This window comes from Alnus glutinosa, chromosome 6 (assembly GCF_958979055.1).
Source record: "Alnus glutinosa chromosome 6, dhAlnGlut1.1, whole genome shotgun sequence".
Classification (NCBI taxonomy): Eukaryota; Viridiplantae; Streptophyta; class Magnoliopsida; order Fagales; family Betulaceae; genus Alnus; species Alnus glutinosa.
The window spans coordinates 24,685,264-24,699,860 of record NC_084891.1 but is presented as its reverse complement, the minus strand read 5'-3'; the positions used below and the strand labels follow the sequence as shown (position 1 = coordinate 24,699,860).

Genomic DNA, 14,597 nt, shown 5'->3' with positions numbered 1-14,597 from the left:
TATAACATGGTAGGAGTGCATTTGTTATTGATGGAATCACTATTTCCTTCACAATGTGACACCCAGAGCAGTTTATATCGATTTGTTCAGGTGGGGGCTTGAATATATGATTGTGACGAGGCAGAGAGGCTCTCTGTTTTTCTTGTCATGAGCTCCTCTTCAAAAGTACACTGAAGTGACCTTGTTCTCTTTATAGCCTATTCATTTATGTAGTACCTTTTGTAAATTATTATTTTTTCTTTTCTTTTCTTTATAAAAATATCCCATAGAGGCCAGTAAGACTCGACCAAGATGACTGAATTGGCGGCTTAAGCATGACTGCATGAGCACCAAAACGGGTGCCAAATGAAAATATCTAAAAAGAATAATGAAAAAGAAAAGGAAAAAGAAAAAGAAAAAAGGGCCATTGCGAATTATGAATTATGATATATGTATCATATAGCGACGTATAACAGTATTAGATACGTAAAATCTAATCAACCAAAAAATAACTTTAAAGGAAAAAATCATATTCCATCTAGCTTAAGACCTTTTGGATGAAACAACATTATCATATGCCAATTATGCTTTGTAGGACCGATTTATGCTGATATTTCAGGCAAATGGTTCGCAGATTACCTCTCCTGGCTCAAATCCATCCACATCATTATGGGAAGATGGTGTTGAATCTCTAGGGAAATGGGAAGATGGTGCACTGGAACATTCTTTGCTCTGATTGTTAAATGTATTTTGAGAGAAATTTTTTGTTTTTGATTTGAAAAAAATGTTCTGATATGACATAAAACAAAAAGACAGAAAACAAATTTTTTTAACAAATGGAGCACTTTATTTGTTCTTTAACACGGTCCCTCTTGTACAACCCCAGCCGATACATGTACAAATCACGGGCCAGAATCAAAACTAATAAAGAGAAAATGGTCTAAGCCACTTCTCAAGGGAAAAATAGTACACTAGATAATTCCAAAACTTGGTTCTCTGAATAAAGCTCTTGGATTAAGATCTTTGTCCGTTGCTTTTATCTCTCTCTCTCTCTTCTGGTAAGCTTCTCCACAGCCACAAAAGTTGCATCAACCCACCGTTTGCAACAAGTAAAACAAACAACCTTGCTCGTATCAAGAGATTTGCAGAGAGAAACTTAATAAGCACTAAGAAGCAACCGATGCCCATAAATTGCCAGTTCAAACCTTTCTCCTGTTGCAGAAATCAACGTTGCATATACATGAAGATAAAACGTATATAAAATAACAAAAGAAGAAGAAATTAACTCAAGATTATATACAGATAAAGAGATTGAAAACAAACAGGAAGAAATGAAGAATGCATAGAAAAATATACCTCTGAGTTGCGAAACAGTTCCCGTGATATCTCTTTCAAGAAATCAGTCATCAAGCAGCCAACAAAGAGACCAAGCGGAATCATCAGTTCTTGGTTTCTTGAGATGGAAAATATGACATCCGATAAGGAGCTAAAAACAAATAGAATAATAAGTGTCCACTTTAATGCCTTCTGTCCCAGGAAAAGTAACCGCTCAATCAGTATTTTCTCTGCTTTCTTCCATGGAATTTCTTTGACTGAGTCAGGGATGGCTTCCCATAACTTTTCCCTCAAAATACTGATCTGCATATTGACCTTCTTTGGTTCACCGAACTCTGCCATTGATACTTTCATAGAACATGTGGGGGAGGTTTGGCGATGTGCACATAGTCTCAAGGACCTTCGGAGTTCAAAGGGTTGGCCTTGGAAATTCTTAATCTGCACAAAGGGGAAATGCTTCGCTTGGTCACGGTTTTAAAAATACTTTTATGTATTCAAAATTTTTTTTTTTTTCTCTCAAAACCATTAACAAACAATTCAAAATACAAAACACTTTTGAAATGTGGAGCTTACCAAAAAACAATTCTCACATTTATAACATATCAAAGCACTTTTTCAATCCAAAACCAAAAGACAGTTTTAAAAACCATTAAAAACACCTTAAATTTTTGTATGGGTAATAGAAGGGAGGGGGCAAACATGTGAGAACCATAGAAATTAAGTTGCAAGCCGTTCAATATAATGTAAGTGGATTCTGAGTCAAATCCGAATGGACATTTGATTGCGACCCTACTAGTTTAGATGGGGAAGAATGGAAAATCATTGGCACTCGGCTAATATATCCAAAAGTCATAATATTGTAATTGAACATCAATTTGGAAGGATGAAGGGAAGCATGCAGTCACTTTACAATTCATGCATGATAGATCCATAAATGATGACCATAGTTTCTGAATATTCAAGAAACAAAGAGCAACTCAAACACAAAAGAGTAACAACAAATGCTAAGACGAGGTATTAACCAGCTCACCAAAGCAAGCTCGGCTTCAAATTGATGCATTATGTTGCTACTAATCCAGGAACTAAAAGCTGCACAAGTTATGCATCCTTTGCTACACTACACATATTATACCAGAAAATGCGAAAACTTCTTGAAAATTACAGAAAGAATGCCAAAGGAGGGAAGACAATTTGAACTTATAAAGCGATTAGGCTGTGACCAAGCATTTCCATGTGTATTCTATTTACAATTTCTCTATCTGCTGACTTTTTATTATTCTTCTTCTTTTATATATATATAGATATATAAACTTGCAAGTAGAATGTACCAATCTACAAAGAAAATTATTCATTTGTACGTTCTACTAATTAAAAGCTCCCAACACTATCAACCACAAATTTCTGTAGCTGAACATTCTAAACCCCCATTTTCCAAATTTATGAACTGCATATGCATGTTAAAACTAAATGTTAAAACTTGGAGAAAGATAAAGCAACTTATCAACTAAAACCTAACAGAAATGCAAATGTGTGAGACGTGACAACGCGCAGCTCAGACTCAAATTCCAATCTATTGGGGATTCGAATAAAATTGGGCATTCCACACTCACAACCATCTGAACGAAAGATGCAGCTCCATTTCCAAAAGGGTCAGAAGCAACCCCCCCCCAAAAAAAGAAGAATAAGAAAACCCACAAACACACACACAGAGTTTTCCATAAGAAGGGATGGTCCAAATGGAGCGTACCCGGAACTTCGAAGTTGACGGAAATATTGTCGATGCCGGAAGACCCATTGATGCCACTTTCTTCATCTTTCACCTCCGCTGCTTCTTCATCACTCTCTCTGTCTCTCTCTCGCTCACTCTCTCTCTCTCTCTCTCTCTCAAGGGTTTATTATCTAAAGTTTTTGGGTCAGCAAGATTCTTTCTTTTTCAGGGTACTGGGCCTGATCATGGGGGCCCAGTAAACATTAAAGCCCTAAAGATTATAAGCCATTACCAAACTCGGATCCAACCAGAGAAGGCCGCACTGTGGTGCGCGACACCTCTCAAGGCGTGCTTTGGACCCCAATTACCGCTCCGTAAAGTTGTTTATTATTTGGAGGAAAATATTCCCATAACATTTTTTTTTTAATTTTTTTTTTGACAGAAGAATTCTTACTTTATTCAATTTTATTAAAAATAATAAATTGCTCTAATAAAACAATATCACAAATACAATTAAGAATTTTATCCATATAAATTACATCAATGACTTGTTTAACTGCTGCCTTAGCTAAACTATGTGCCGCAAACAGTCTGCCAACTAGATAAAGAATTTAGGTATTCTGTGCATCATACAATAATGGACCAAACCTGCTGAAATTACGGCCATTACATTTCGAAGCTGTGTGGACCGTCATCATTTACCTTAACAAAGCATATCCTAAAAAATAAAATCAAACCTTTAGAACTTTGAAGTTTGATTCTAACCGGCCTAATGTTTGGATATGGAACAGTTCAATTGCTTATAGGTTTGATTCTAAATGGCCTACAATTATTTCACAATACTGACATGATAGTTCTAACAAACTTTTGAATCAGTACGTAAGACAGTCATATTAACTATCAACATTGTGAAATAATTGTGAGATAAAAAAATCTAGTATATAACATTACTACTATTTTAATTATAAAAAAAAACACTTCCAAGCTTGTCACATAGCTTAAAAAATATAGAGGCGAATTTCTTTTATTATTATTATTATTACTATTTTGTGAATGAGCAATTTGGGCCAAACGAGTTGAGTACACAAATGGAGAAAAATTATAAGCTCATATATACTAATGTACTGCTTTGATCCGTTTGGGTGTTAAAATCCGAATATTATTCTAATTCACTGTTCGAATTACGAGGTTTGACTTTGTGAGATAAAATTTTAAAAAATTAAATAAAATATAATTTATTTTTAAAAAAAAGTAAATTATTAATATTATTAAACTTTTTATTCGAACCAAACACACCATTACCATCTTAGCCCGCTATATAGTATATACGCAAAAGCTTGCTCCCAAGAATAGAACTGTTCAACTGTCGCATGATCGATATCCCATCATTGGCCAGTTTCATGAATGTATACATATATAATATTGTGTAGGCTTTTCTTTCGATTTTCTCAAGAAAATTCACATTAGCTATATCATGAACCCTGTTTGGGATCTCAATCATCTCATCCTTTTCAATTTCTTAATAATATCATCGTTGTGGGGGGAATGCTAGCTACATGTATCCGTACACCGTCTAGCAAATATAAAATTAAATTACAAAAAAAACCAAATAAATGAGACAAATAAACAATATATAAATATATATATATATATATATATATATATAACATGCAACAAAATATATTCCATGAACTGTAATTCTCCCTTATATATCTTACTTTCTGACAAAATAAAACAATTACACCGACGGCTATCTTGTAGTTTTCAAAAACGGTATAATTGGGAATATTAAAACTCATTATTCCGCAGTACATTCTTAACATGTTCTTCCATGCGTATTCTGATAAGTTTAAGCCTGTAATTAGCTAGGGTATAAATTAACTAGGCAGGACAAAACGAAAAGAATTTCTTGTGTTAAAGTGAGTGTCATCGACAAAACTAAAAGAATTTCTTGTGTTAGTGAGTGTCATTGTCATTAAATAAACAAAGATCAAGGGGCTTCGTATAACATTATAAAAAGAAAAAGTAGGAAATGAAGTCGTCGTTTGGCTTTTGTCAAGGATAAGGGCCGTCTCCCTGCCAAAGGCCTCAAATACGGATGCTTTTTGGTGCTTATTATCGTCACCAAGTTGACGGAATGTGGCTCAGTAAGTCAAGTTTGAAATCTTGGTTTTTTCTTTACACCCTTTTCCGTTCTGCTTCTTCTTTGAGAGGGATATTCTCTCCTTCCTTTACAGGGAGAAATTAGTTATGACTTATGAGGTTGCTTTTTATTTTTTATTTTATCTTTCTAGCGCTCTGTCTTCTGTAATTAATTTATTTTATAATTGTTTTTTTTTTAGAATCAATAATCTCAGACCTGTCTCCTTCATTTGCTGGAGCTTGTTGTATCATCCGCATATATATATATATATATATATATATATATATATATATATATATATATATATATATATATATATATATATATGCTACTGATCGAGCAGACTATATATCTTAATTAGGGCATCTATATGAGCAGATGAGCATGTAGTTGCTGTACCCATCTAAAGAATATATATGTTCATATATTATATATTCGGTTGTTTGATCAGAAAAAGATGTGTGAAAGTGCCCAATAAACTATTCCACATTGGAGGTAATTAAATCTTCATATCAATATACCCATCAAAGATTCAAAATAGGTTATCTGTCTTCCTCCTAGTATTAAGAAAGCATGCATGAATAATGTCAGAACTGTAGTAATTTGGCTACAATTTTTTTAATTTTTTATTTATTTTTGTGTGTATGTAGTGGAAATGACAGTACTGAAGATAAGTGCAATACAAAGTTTTTTTTCGTAATGAAGTTTCCGAGCCCTAGACTGCGAGTAACATGCATAGACTTAATTAATTAACCCTTTTCTTTAATCAACCGGAAATATATTCGAATACATTATTGATTTACTTATTCATCAACTTGTTACTTACCAAAGCTCGTGAGAGGCTAGGGCTTCGTTTATTAAATAAAATTTTTGTTTTCTATTTTTTTTTTCAAAATAAAAATATTAACAATTAACCCATGCAAAGGTACAAAATACTTCTAAAAATACTTCTAAAAATAAAAATCAAATATCCCCTAAAATACATAACAAACAGGGCCTAGGGTTTCTCTTAATTTCCTTCCCGTAGGATATCTCCAAAGACTGGACCACGTACGTGATCGATCGTTTACGTTTATGTATGGATAGCTCTCTCATGACGTTACTACGTACATGTCATGAACGTACCCTAAATTACTAAGAGGATTCTAGAAGTCACTTAATTAAGAAGATAGTCCACAACAATTTCAAGCAAAAAACAATCCATGCTTAAACATTGACATGCATGTAGTAAACATTAACAGTATGCATTCTTTCCTACCATTTTATATGTCTTCTATTTCATTAAATTAAAGGATTTATATTGTTAAATCACCATTTATTTCAAAAGTTTAAGCATATAATAAAGAGTAAATTTAATTATTTAATTAATACTTTCATATTTCTTTTCACATGTAGTCTCAAACTTTCACATAATAAGTGAGGCTCAACACGTGCAATGTTTATTAAAATGAGAAGTAAAATCACATGTACTTATCCTAAAATTCTGTCTCTTTTCTCTTTCTTGCTTCCGCTGTAATTCTCATATTTTATATTCTCCACAAATTTCTACACATATGAATTAGTCACAAATGGCTCCATGCAACTATCATTCTTTGCTATATAATCAGAACCAAAACAATGCTTACACGCTCTCAAAATCACTTGCCTTACATAACACCGAGGTATATACAAGTGTACGTTATGCATGTTGTTTCATGAACACATTGCTTGCAGAGAGATATACATATTGCTGCTACTGTTTAACATTTTTTTTTTTTAAAAAAAGCAACACAGATCACACGCGCACACACACACACACACACACACACACACACACACACACACACACACACACACACACACACACACACACACACACACACACACACACACACACACACACACACATATATATATATATATATGCACATATTTTCTCTTCCACATGTAATTGATTATCATTGAGGTATGGAGGGCTCAACTGCCTACCACAACCCCTTTGAGAAAGGCCACCCACCAGAAATAACTAGGAAGGTCGGCCGCCATGAGCCAAGGGCCTATTAGGCCGATGGTCTACTTAAAAAACTCGAAGGGCCCACTGGATCATGGCCCAGACAAACCAACATGGTCTTGAACCCACGGTCTCCTAAAGGTAGCCCTCAGCAGTCGATCGGGGACCCCGCTAACTCATCTAACAGCATGGACGCATTGTTTCCGAAATGCAGCCCCTAGCAATTGATCAGAGGCCCTATCAGCTTGGCTAACAGACTATTCACACCTTACACCCCATCCATGCATGCGCTCTTCTAACAAGCCCAACCCTCTTAACAAACTTAATTAGGGGGGAATCTTTACGACAGTAACAAATTACTGGTGCCTAGTGGGAGGCCCTAAAACCCTAGGAGGGAGGGCAAGAGACGGGGGCTTATAAAAGGGACCAAAGGGGCTCTCACCCTGCACGTATGCCTTGAAAGTACTCTACCTTGATTTCTCCCTACTTTCCAAATACTGACTTGCACATCGGAGGGGTTATGTCGAGTCCACAACCGGCCACCCTCTTACATCTCTTCTTTCTTGGTTCTCCACCCCAAAAAGGAGGCTTAAGGTCATTGAAGGTGCTTGTACCAACAAAATATGTAGTCGACGGATCGACTCCATTTATTTGTTAATGCTTTTTAGAAAGAGTTTTTGTTTTTTATTTGAAAAAGTGTTTTGATATGACATAAATATGAAAATAATTTTGAGTATTTTGTGTTGTTTGCTAATAGTTTTGTTTTGAAAAGAAAAAAGAAAAAGGGTTATAAAACAAAGCTTGTACCATAGCTATCATCTTATCGATATATCATATTGTTCTTCTCTTATAACTTGAATTTGAGAGTAGGTTTAGCAAAGGGGACCCACTTTTGGAATCACTTGACAAAAACACCATCCAATTTGAGAATAAGTCAACCAATTCTAACAAATCATGACCATAACTTACCAAACAACGGATAGTCAACACAAAGGACATCTTTTGATCTAAAGTATTACAACTGTAATCAACTATTGTACTTGTTGTTAGCCAAGGGATGAGCCCATGCATGCATATGTAAGACATGCGCCATATATCTTCTTTGACCTTCCTAAGAAACATAAGCAACCAATTAAGTCGTCACTAACATAGAGGTTTGGGACTTTGTAAAGCTTAAATCAGCTCAACTAGACTTTTATGCCTTCATATGGAAAAATATCTATATTATGTGCAAGTGATACACGCCTGCACTTGATTTCTCCGCAAAACCTTTGAACCCTAGGCTTCCTGCCTACGTTCCAACAATGTCAACAGGTTGGCAAGCTCGGACGCTAGCAGTATTAACTCTTGTGGTAGGAAGTCATGAATTAGATTCTCTTCCCTCATTAATTTATGAGCAACCGAGGGGCCGGGGGCCACTGCTATTGGTTAGCTAGGCTTTTCATTTGTGTAGAGTAAACAATCAAGTGACAATTAGAATCACTAATTGTCTGTTTTCTCTTCCAATTAATTTTCCAAAACCAAACACAGATTAACTGGGATCAGTCAGATGATCAAAAAGGAATGCTGGTACGTAGTACGAACGTAACGTAGCAAACTTGTACGAGAAAGACAGGAAGATTTTGAATGATTAATGGAATAATTAGAGCTTAATTAACTATGCTGAGATACCAAGCTACTGATCGAAACAGGAAATACGTAGTGGTCGAGTTGGAAGAAGGCTTAAATGAGAAAAGTTGTAGTTGGAGATGTGCTGATTAAACAACAATAATTAATCTACACAATAATAAAAGCTTCTATTTGTGATGTTGATTGAAACCAAATGTGACGAAGAAACCCTGGAGCTCATGATCACATGCAACCACGTTGACAATTGATAGTTATATAATTAATTAGCGATCGTTAGGTAGAAGTCAGTATCAAACATTTTGATGGCTTTTGAAGTTTTTCTCTCAACATATTAATGCTTAATTAGTCAAGAAATATAAAACCATGCTTAATTTGTATCTTTTATGGTCTCATGCGCCGGCCTCTTAAATATAATTATTAATTATTATCTTTCGGTTTAAAATTTAGAGATAATTGTGATTTAACATGGTACGTATAAACCAATTTCTTAGGTTCAAAAAGTCACCACAGATTTATTCTTTATTTTTAGTTAAATATTTCATATGTCGATGAACCTCGCTTGTTAAAAAAAGAGTTTGAACCTAGCTACACGTGAATTAGAGCGTTAAAATATTAATTAAACGACTAAATTCATTCTTTTTTTTATAAGATTAAAATATGGAAAAAGTAGTGATTCAACTCAAATGAATCAAACATGAGATCGAGCTTTAATGAAATTGCTATTAGATTGAAACCCTGCTCTAGATCTATTTAATTTCTTAATTTTTAACTTTCATTTGTCTCATATCTGTCAGTCTGTGTAAGCCATTCTCCTCATGCTCTTGTCTGAATTAAGTTTATAACACGTACGATGATCAGATGTTTTAGTAAACAGCAAAATGCAAATCCAGCTTTGCATTGAGCGAATAAAATATATCGACGAGAAGTCGTTAACGACACTAAATTTATAGAAATCTTCAAAGAAAAACCCTAGCGGGCGGGAATCGTGTTCTTTTGTTTTACTATGTTTTTCAGAGATTACTCTATCACTGTTGCCTATTTTTTTAAGAAGGAAAAAAAAAAAAAACGAATTAAACCCCTTAGACATAATCTAATTCTCTCTCTCTCTCTCTCTCTCTCTCTCTCTCTCTCTCTCTCTCTCTCTCTCTCTCTCTCTCTCTCTCTCTCTCTATATATATATATATATATATATATATATATATATATATGACACTTGTCATGTTTTGGTTTCTATATATATATATATATAGAAAAATGAGCAACTCAGCTAACAATCTTCGCTTGATGAAATGGTTTTTGGTTACTGATCTTGCAATGTATGAATGGGTTATGATCGAACTGCTAAAAAGAAAAACTTATATAAACTCAGTAAGGACGGCTAAGGCTGCAGTTTATGTCATATTTTCTTCAATTTTCGATAAGAAATACTCCAAGGTTTGATTTTTCTCTTATTTTGTCTTAATTCCTTAATTTTGTTCTTGATTTTGAAAAGAGTTGTTAGTCTTATGTTGTTTGATTTTGCGATCCACCACACTGCATCAATTTCCAAAATTTGCAGTGAAAATTAAGTATGACATGCATGCTTAGAAACTGAACGTAGGTTTATATATATAGGGTAGAGTATGATGCTTAAAGCTCGACATTGAAGTACTTGGCCGATTGAATACATATATAAGTTAATTAGGACAAGTCACACCACAAAGACATTCGTTAAAAAAAAAAAAAAAATTGGAAAAAAGGGTAGAAAAACAAAAAGAAACCATTAAATTCCTTAGAAAGGTTGACTTATTGATGAAAGCTACTATGCCTGATAAACATGTAAAACAGCAGATTGGTAACTTGAGTACTTGTTCTGAGTTTAAAGGTTGCCTACATGCTCGGGACGAGTACCTATGCTTAAATTAGTGCATTGAAAAGAGGAACTACTTAATTCTTTCAACATTCTGCAATTGTGATGATGGGTATTTAGAATAAACTCAACAAGGAACTGCAGCTTTGATGACAGTAGCGAAGGGGAACTCCAAATTACAAGAAAGCTAGAAATCAGCCCAAGAACTAAATATGGGTGAACACCCTTAAGCAAACTCTCTAAGAAAAACAAATTAGAAACCTGATAAATGAGAAATGCAAATTCGAATTAATTTTTTGTTCATTTGCATCACCCGTTCAAATGATTATTACCAGAAAAATATCTTGACCTAAGATAATATCTATGTTAGTGATGAACAAGATGTAGAAATAGGAACACAAGGCTAGACAAAACCAAAGTGTTTTCGGATTTGCCTGCTTAGCTTATGATAAAATAATCACATAAAGCTGGCATTGGGAGATGAATTAGCATTTAATTTTTCTACAATGGCTAATGGGAAAAAAAGAACAAAAAATACAATTTGGCTTATGTACTTTCCGCTTTCATCCACTCGATCGAAACCTGTCTATCCTCTGCATAAACAAGAAATTAACTTGCCTATAATATCATTTTTTTTGCTTGGAAGATTCACGAATGCTACTAAACTAAATGAGCTTATTCTTGAAGATACATGACTTAATTAGGAATGATGGCATCTTCTCACGGGTCTTGTTGAAGTCTAAGGCATGAACATACTACAAATTAATGCAGCCATATGTCTCAACTTGTAAAAGCTCAATTAGGAAGTCGTGGCCAAAATGTCAAAGTCATCAATCCATTCTCCTGGGATTTTCCTTAATTATACACAGAATGTGTTACATACGTATGAGAAAACACGTACAATTATTAGTAGATTTTTCCTAAAAATGTTTATTTAAACTAGCAGTTACAACAAATACAATATTCTAAAAGCATCATCAGTCGTTCATGAACAAATTATGAGCACAAGCTCCAAATCCCCATTATATATAGTAACCTCAGAAATTTAGACTGAAAAATACAGTTCAAAGAGGGCTCACCACGCACAAAATAGTAGACAAGTATAGCTAGTGATCAGCCTGGATAGAGAAAGCTTGATAAAAGCTATAGATATGAAAAGTACTGAGTTTATTACTAGGGTTTTCTCCGAGAATCTAATTAACACTACTTTCCCTAATATTGCTACAAATTTATACTTAATGTACAGCAAGTAATTAATTTGCTCGGGAGTACCTCAACTCTTCGAAATCACATGCTTGTTGCATACCTACATAGTTGGAAGCCGGAGGAGGATACACCGGAGAGCTCATCTCGCCCCAATTGTAGACGGCCATGTCGTTCCCACATAAGAATTCTAGCCCATCTAACCCTTGTGGATTGCTGTACACGATTTCCTCAAGCTCTACTGGAAAAGTAGTACTGCTTTGCCCTTGCAGCATGTTTAATTCTGCCCCATCCCCATAGGACTGGGCGGCTTGAGCAAATTGAATGCCAGTGTTGTTGTTGTTTAGCGCATCTATGGGAGAAGAAGAGGGCATATTGACCGACTGATCATACATTTGTTGGGCGGCGGAAACACCATTCTCGAACTGATGGATTGGCAGATCATCAACATCAGAAAACTTCCCTCCAAGTTTGATAAGCAATTTTCTGATGGAAGCATGGTCGTTAAAACGAGGCTCTTGGTTTGAATATGGTATGGGCGCCGCCAGCACAGGCAGCTCTGGCCAGTAAGGGCTTTGGTTGTTGTTATGATCAGGAACCAATCTCTTCATCTCCTGCTTTAGGCTGTTATCTCTACGAGCTGCCTGCTGTTCTTTTCTCTGCTTACCAAGAAGTTTCTTCTTCAGCCTTGTGTTCCAGTAGTTCTTTATATCATTGTCGGTTCTTCCGGGTAATTGTGCCGCAATAATAGACCACCTGTAAAAGACAGTAGTGTATATATATTTATATATGATCTCTGTAACACCCAAATTGTTAGATAAATATATAACTTCATATATATATCTATAGAAAAACCTGCTTCCGATACTAATATAGAGGCTACAGATTATGTTATCTTCCTCTTCTGAAAATCCTCCATGCTTGATATTTGGGCGGAGATAGTTTAACCACCTAAGGCGGCAGCTCTTGCCACATCTCTTGAGGCCTAATTCAGAAACAAAAAGCTCATATATTGCATGAGATATTTCTATTACAAAGAAGGGAAAGAGTTTAAGGTTGAAATTAATTACCGATTTTTTGTGGTAAAGCTATCCAGTTACCACCGGTGCCTTGCTGCTCTATATATGACTTGAGCTTGGCATCTTCTTCAGGCGACCATGGGCCTTTCTTGACGTTTGCTTTGTCACAGCAAGGAGCTCTCCCCATATTCTCTTGGTGTTGCTTTGAGCTTGATGCTATGGCTTCTCTCTATACAATATTCCAACAAGAATTGTAAGAGAGATAGAGAGAGAGGATTATGAAAGCTGGAAGATAGACAGTTTCCGGAACAGCCATTTGATTTTTTTAAGAAGGGTGTGGCATAAAAGTTGTATATTAAATTCGAGAAATTAAGCATGCCAGAATAGGAGGCAGGGTTTTCTTCTTGTCCTTCTTAGTCGGGAATCAATTAAGATAATAATATCAGGGTCTGTTGATTTCCGTGGAGGCGTATTCTACCGCATATATCAAAAGCATTATACACTATATATGTACGCGCGTGTGCATGAGATATGCCATTCGCTAGCTGCATTTCATATTATCACGATATTATGATCATATTAGCGTTTCTTATTAGATGAGGTTTACATCCTTAACTAGTCTACAGTTTTTACACCGTCCAACCAATCATATTTGTTTTCATATATATATATACGGTACGTAAGAACGAACAACATAAAGCTCACTTATCAAACACTTGTTTTTTATTTTCTTTCTTTTTTTCTTGTTTAATTGGGAGAGTCTCACTCAATGCACATATATATAGTACGTAACATCAACCCAAATTCATGAAGAATAGGTGAAGAACTTAATATGTTGTTGAAATTTAGAAGAACATCAATGATGGTAAGGAGAGAGTTCTAGAAGGAGAAAAGACAAAACACTACCAGATCTAACGATTATGTGGAAACTAGCTAGGGCCTAGGGGATATTTTCCTTTTCGGTAGGTGACCAAATGATGAACAACAAGGGAAGAAGAATGCTATGAGAATTGAGGAATAATAAATGTACGGAGTCATGGTTTATGAAACTAGCTAGGTGTTTATATCCTGACCTACGACCATATATATGGCCCTAATATGTTGTTGCCACGTAAAGGAAAAAAAAATAGAAGGAAACGATTTTATTTATTTTTTATTTTTTAAATGAACAAGCTTCTTGAGGAGTATTTTCTAGCTTTTAATGGAGCGCGAAATATTAAGATAAAAAGAAATTATATTCGATATTTTATAGTTTGTATAATAGATGCTGGTTAGGAAATTCTAAATCCTAAATCTTAAATTACAAATCTCTAGAAAGAAAAAGGTACAAATAAAAAGAGCAAAAATGTGTGTATATATATATATATATATATATACCTCCATATGAGTTTTAAACAATCTTATTTTTGTAAGATGACCTACCTTAATTACATTACTCCTTAAATTGAGGAATTTGGCAATTTGCAACCATTGACTCAGCATATTGAGAATATTTACGTAAGAGCTAGAAATGTTTGGTTTTATTCTTCTACACATTTGTCAATTTCCGTACAAGTGTGCAAATTTATCATTAAATCTATGAAACTCACATGTAGATTCCACATATTTAATAGTAGATTTAAAAAGAGACGTATAAGATAATGAAACCAAACATATCTTTTTACAAAAATGAAATCAAGATTTTTACAAATTAACTCACTTTCAAATCTAAATGAACTCCATGTATAACTAGCTCCAATGAT

General features: G+C 34.6%; 2 protein-coding genes across 2 annotated transcripts; both read right to left on the bottom strand.

Annotated features, from left to right (window-relative positions):
• Positions 1–774: 774 nt before the first annotated feature.
• On the bottom strand, positions 775–3,215 carry LOC133871239 (uncharacterized). The gene is made up of 3 exons (XM_062308638.1): positions 3,062–3,215; positions 1,336–1,752; positions 775–1,191 (listed from the first exon to the last, which is right to left on the bottom strand). Exons 1-3 carry the CDS (start codon positions 3,125–3,127, stop codon positions 994–996), a joined length of 681 nt encoding a protein of 226 aa, XP_062164622.1. The 5' UTR covers positions 3,128–3,215; the 3' UTR covers positions 775–993.
• Positions 3,216–11,621: 8,406 nt separating this feature from the next.
• LOC133870864 (transcription factor RAX3-like) lies at positions 11,622–13,223 on the bottom strand. Its single transcript, XM_062308109.1, has 3 exons — positions 12,907–13,223; positions 12,692–12,821; positions 11,622–12,592 (listed from the first exon to the last, which is right to left on the bottom strand). The coding sequence occupies exons 1-3, from the start codon at positions 13,040–13,042 to the stop codon at positions 11,887–11,889; spliced, it is 972 nt and encodes a 323-aa protein (XP_062164093.1). The 5' UTR covers positions 13,043–13,223; the 3' UTR covers positions 11,622–11,886.
• Positions 13,224–14,597: the final 1,374 nt, after the last annotated feature.

Coding starts and splice junctions, on each gene's coding strand:
- LOC133871239 (XM_062308638.1), bottom strand. CDS start 3,127: ATGAAGAAAGTGGCATCAATGGGTCTTCCGGCATCGACAATATTTCCG. Junction 1,753..3,061: donor CGTCAACTTCGAAGTTCCGG/GTACGCTCCATT, acceptor CCCTTTGTGCAG/ATTAAGAATTTCCAAGGCCA. Junction 1,192..1,335: donor AACTGTTTCGCAACTCAGAG/GTATATTTTTCT, acceptor TTTCTGCAACAG/GAGAAAGGTTTGAACTGGCA.
- LOC133870864 (XM_062308109.1), bottom strand. CDS start 13,042: ATGGGGAGAGCTCCTTGCTGTGACAAAGCAAACGTCAAGAAAGGCCCA. Junction 12,822..12,906: donor AGCTTTACCACAAAAAATCG/GTAATTAATTTC, acceptor TTTCTGAATTAG/GCCTCAAGAGATGTGGCAAG. Junction 12,593..12,691: donor TATATTAGTATCGGAAGCAG/GTTTTTCTATAG, acceptor TGTCTTTTACAG/GTGGTCTATTATTGCGGCAC.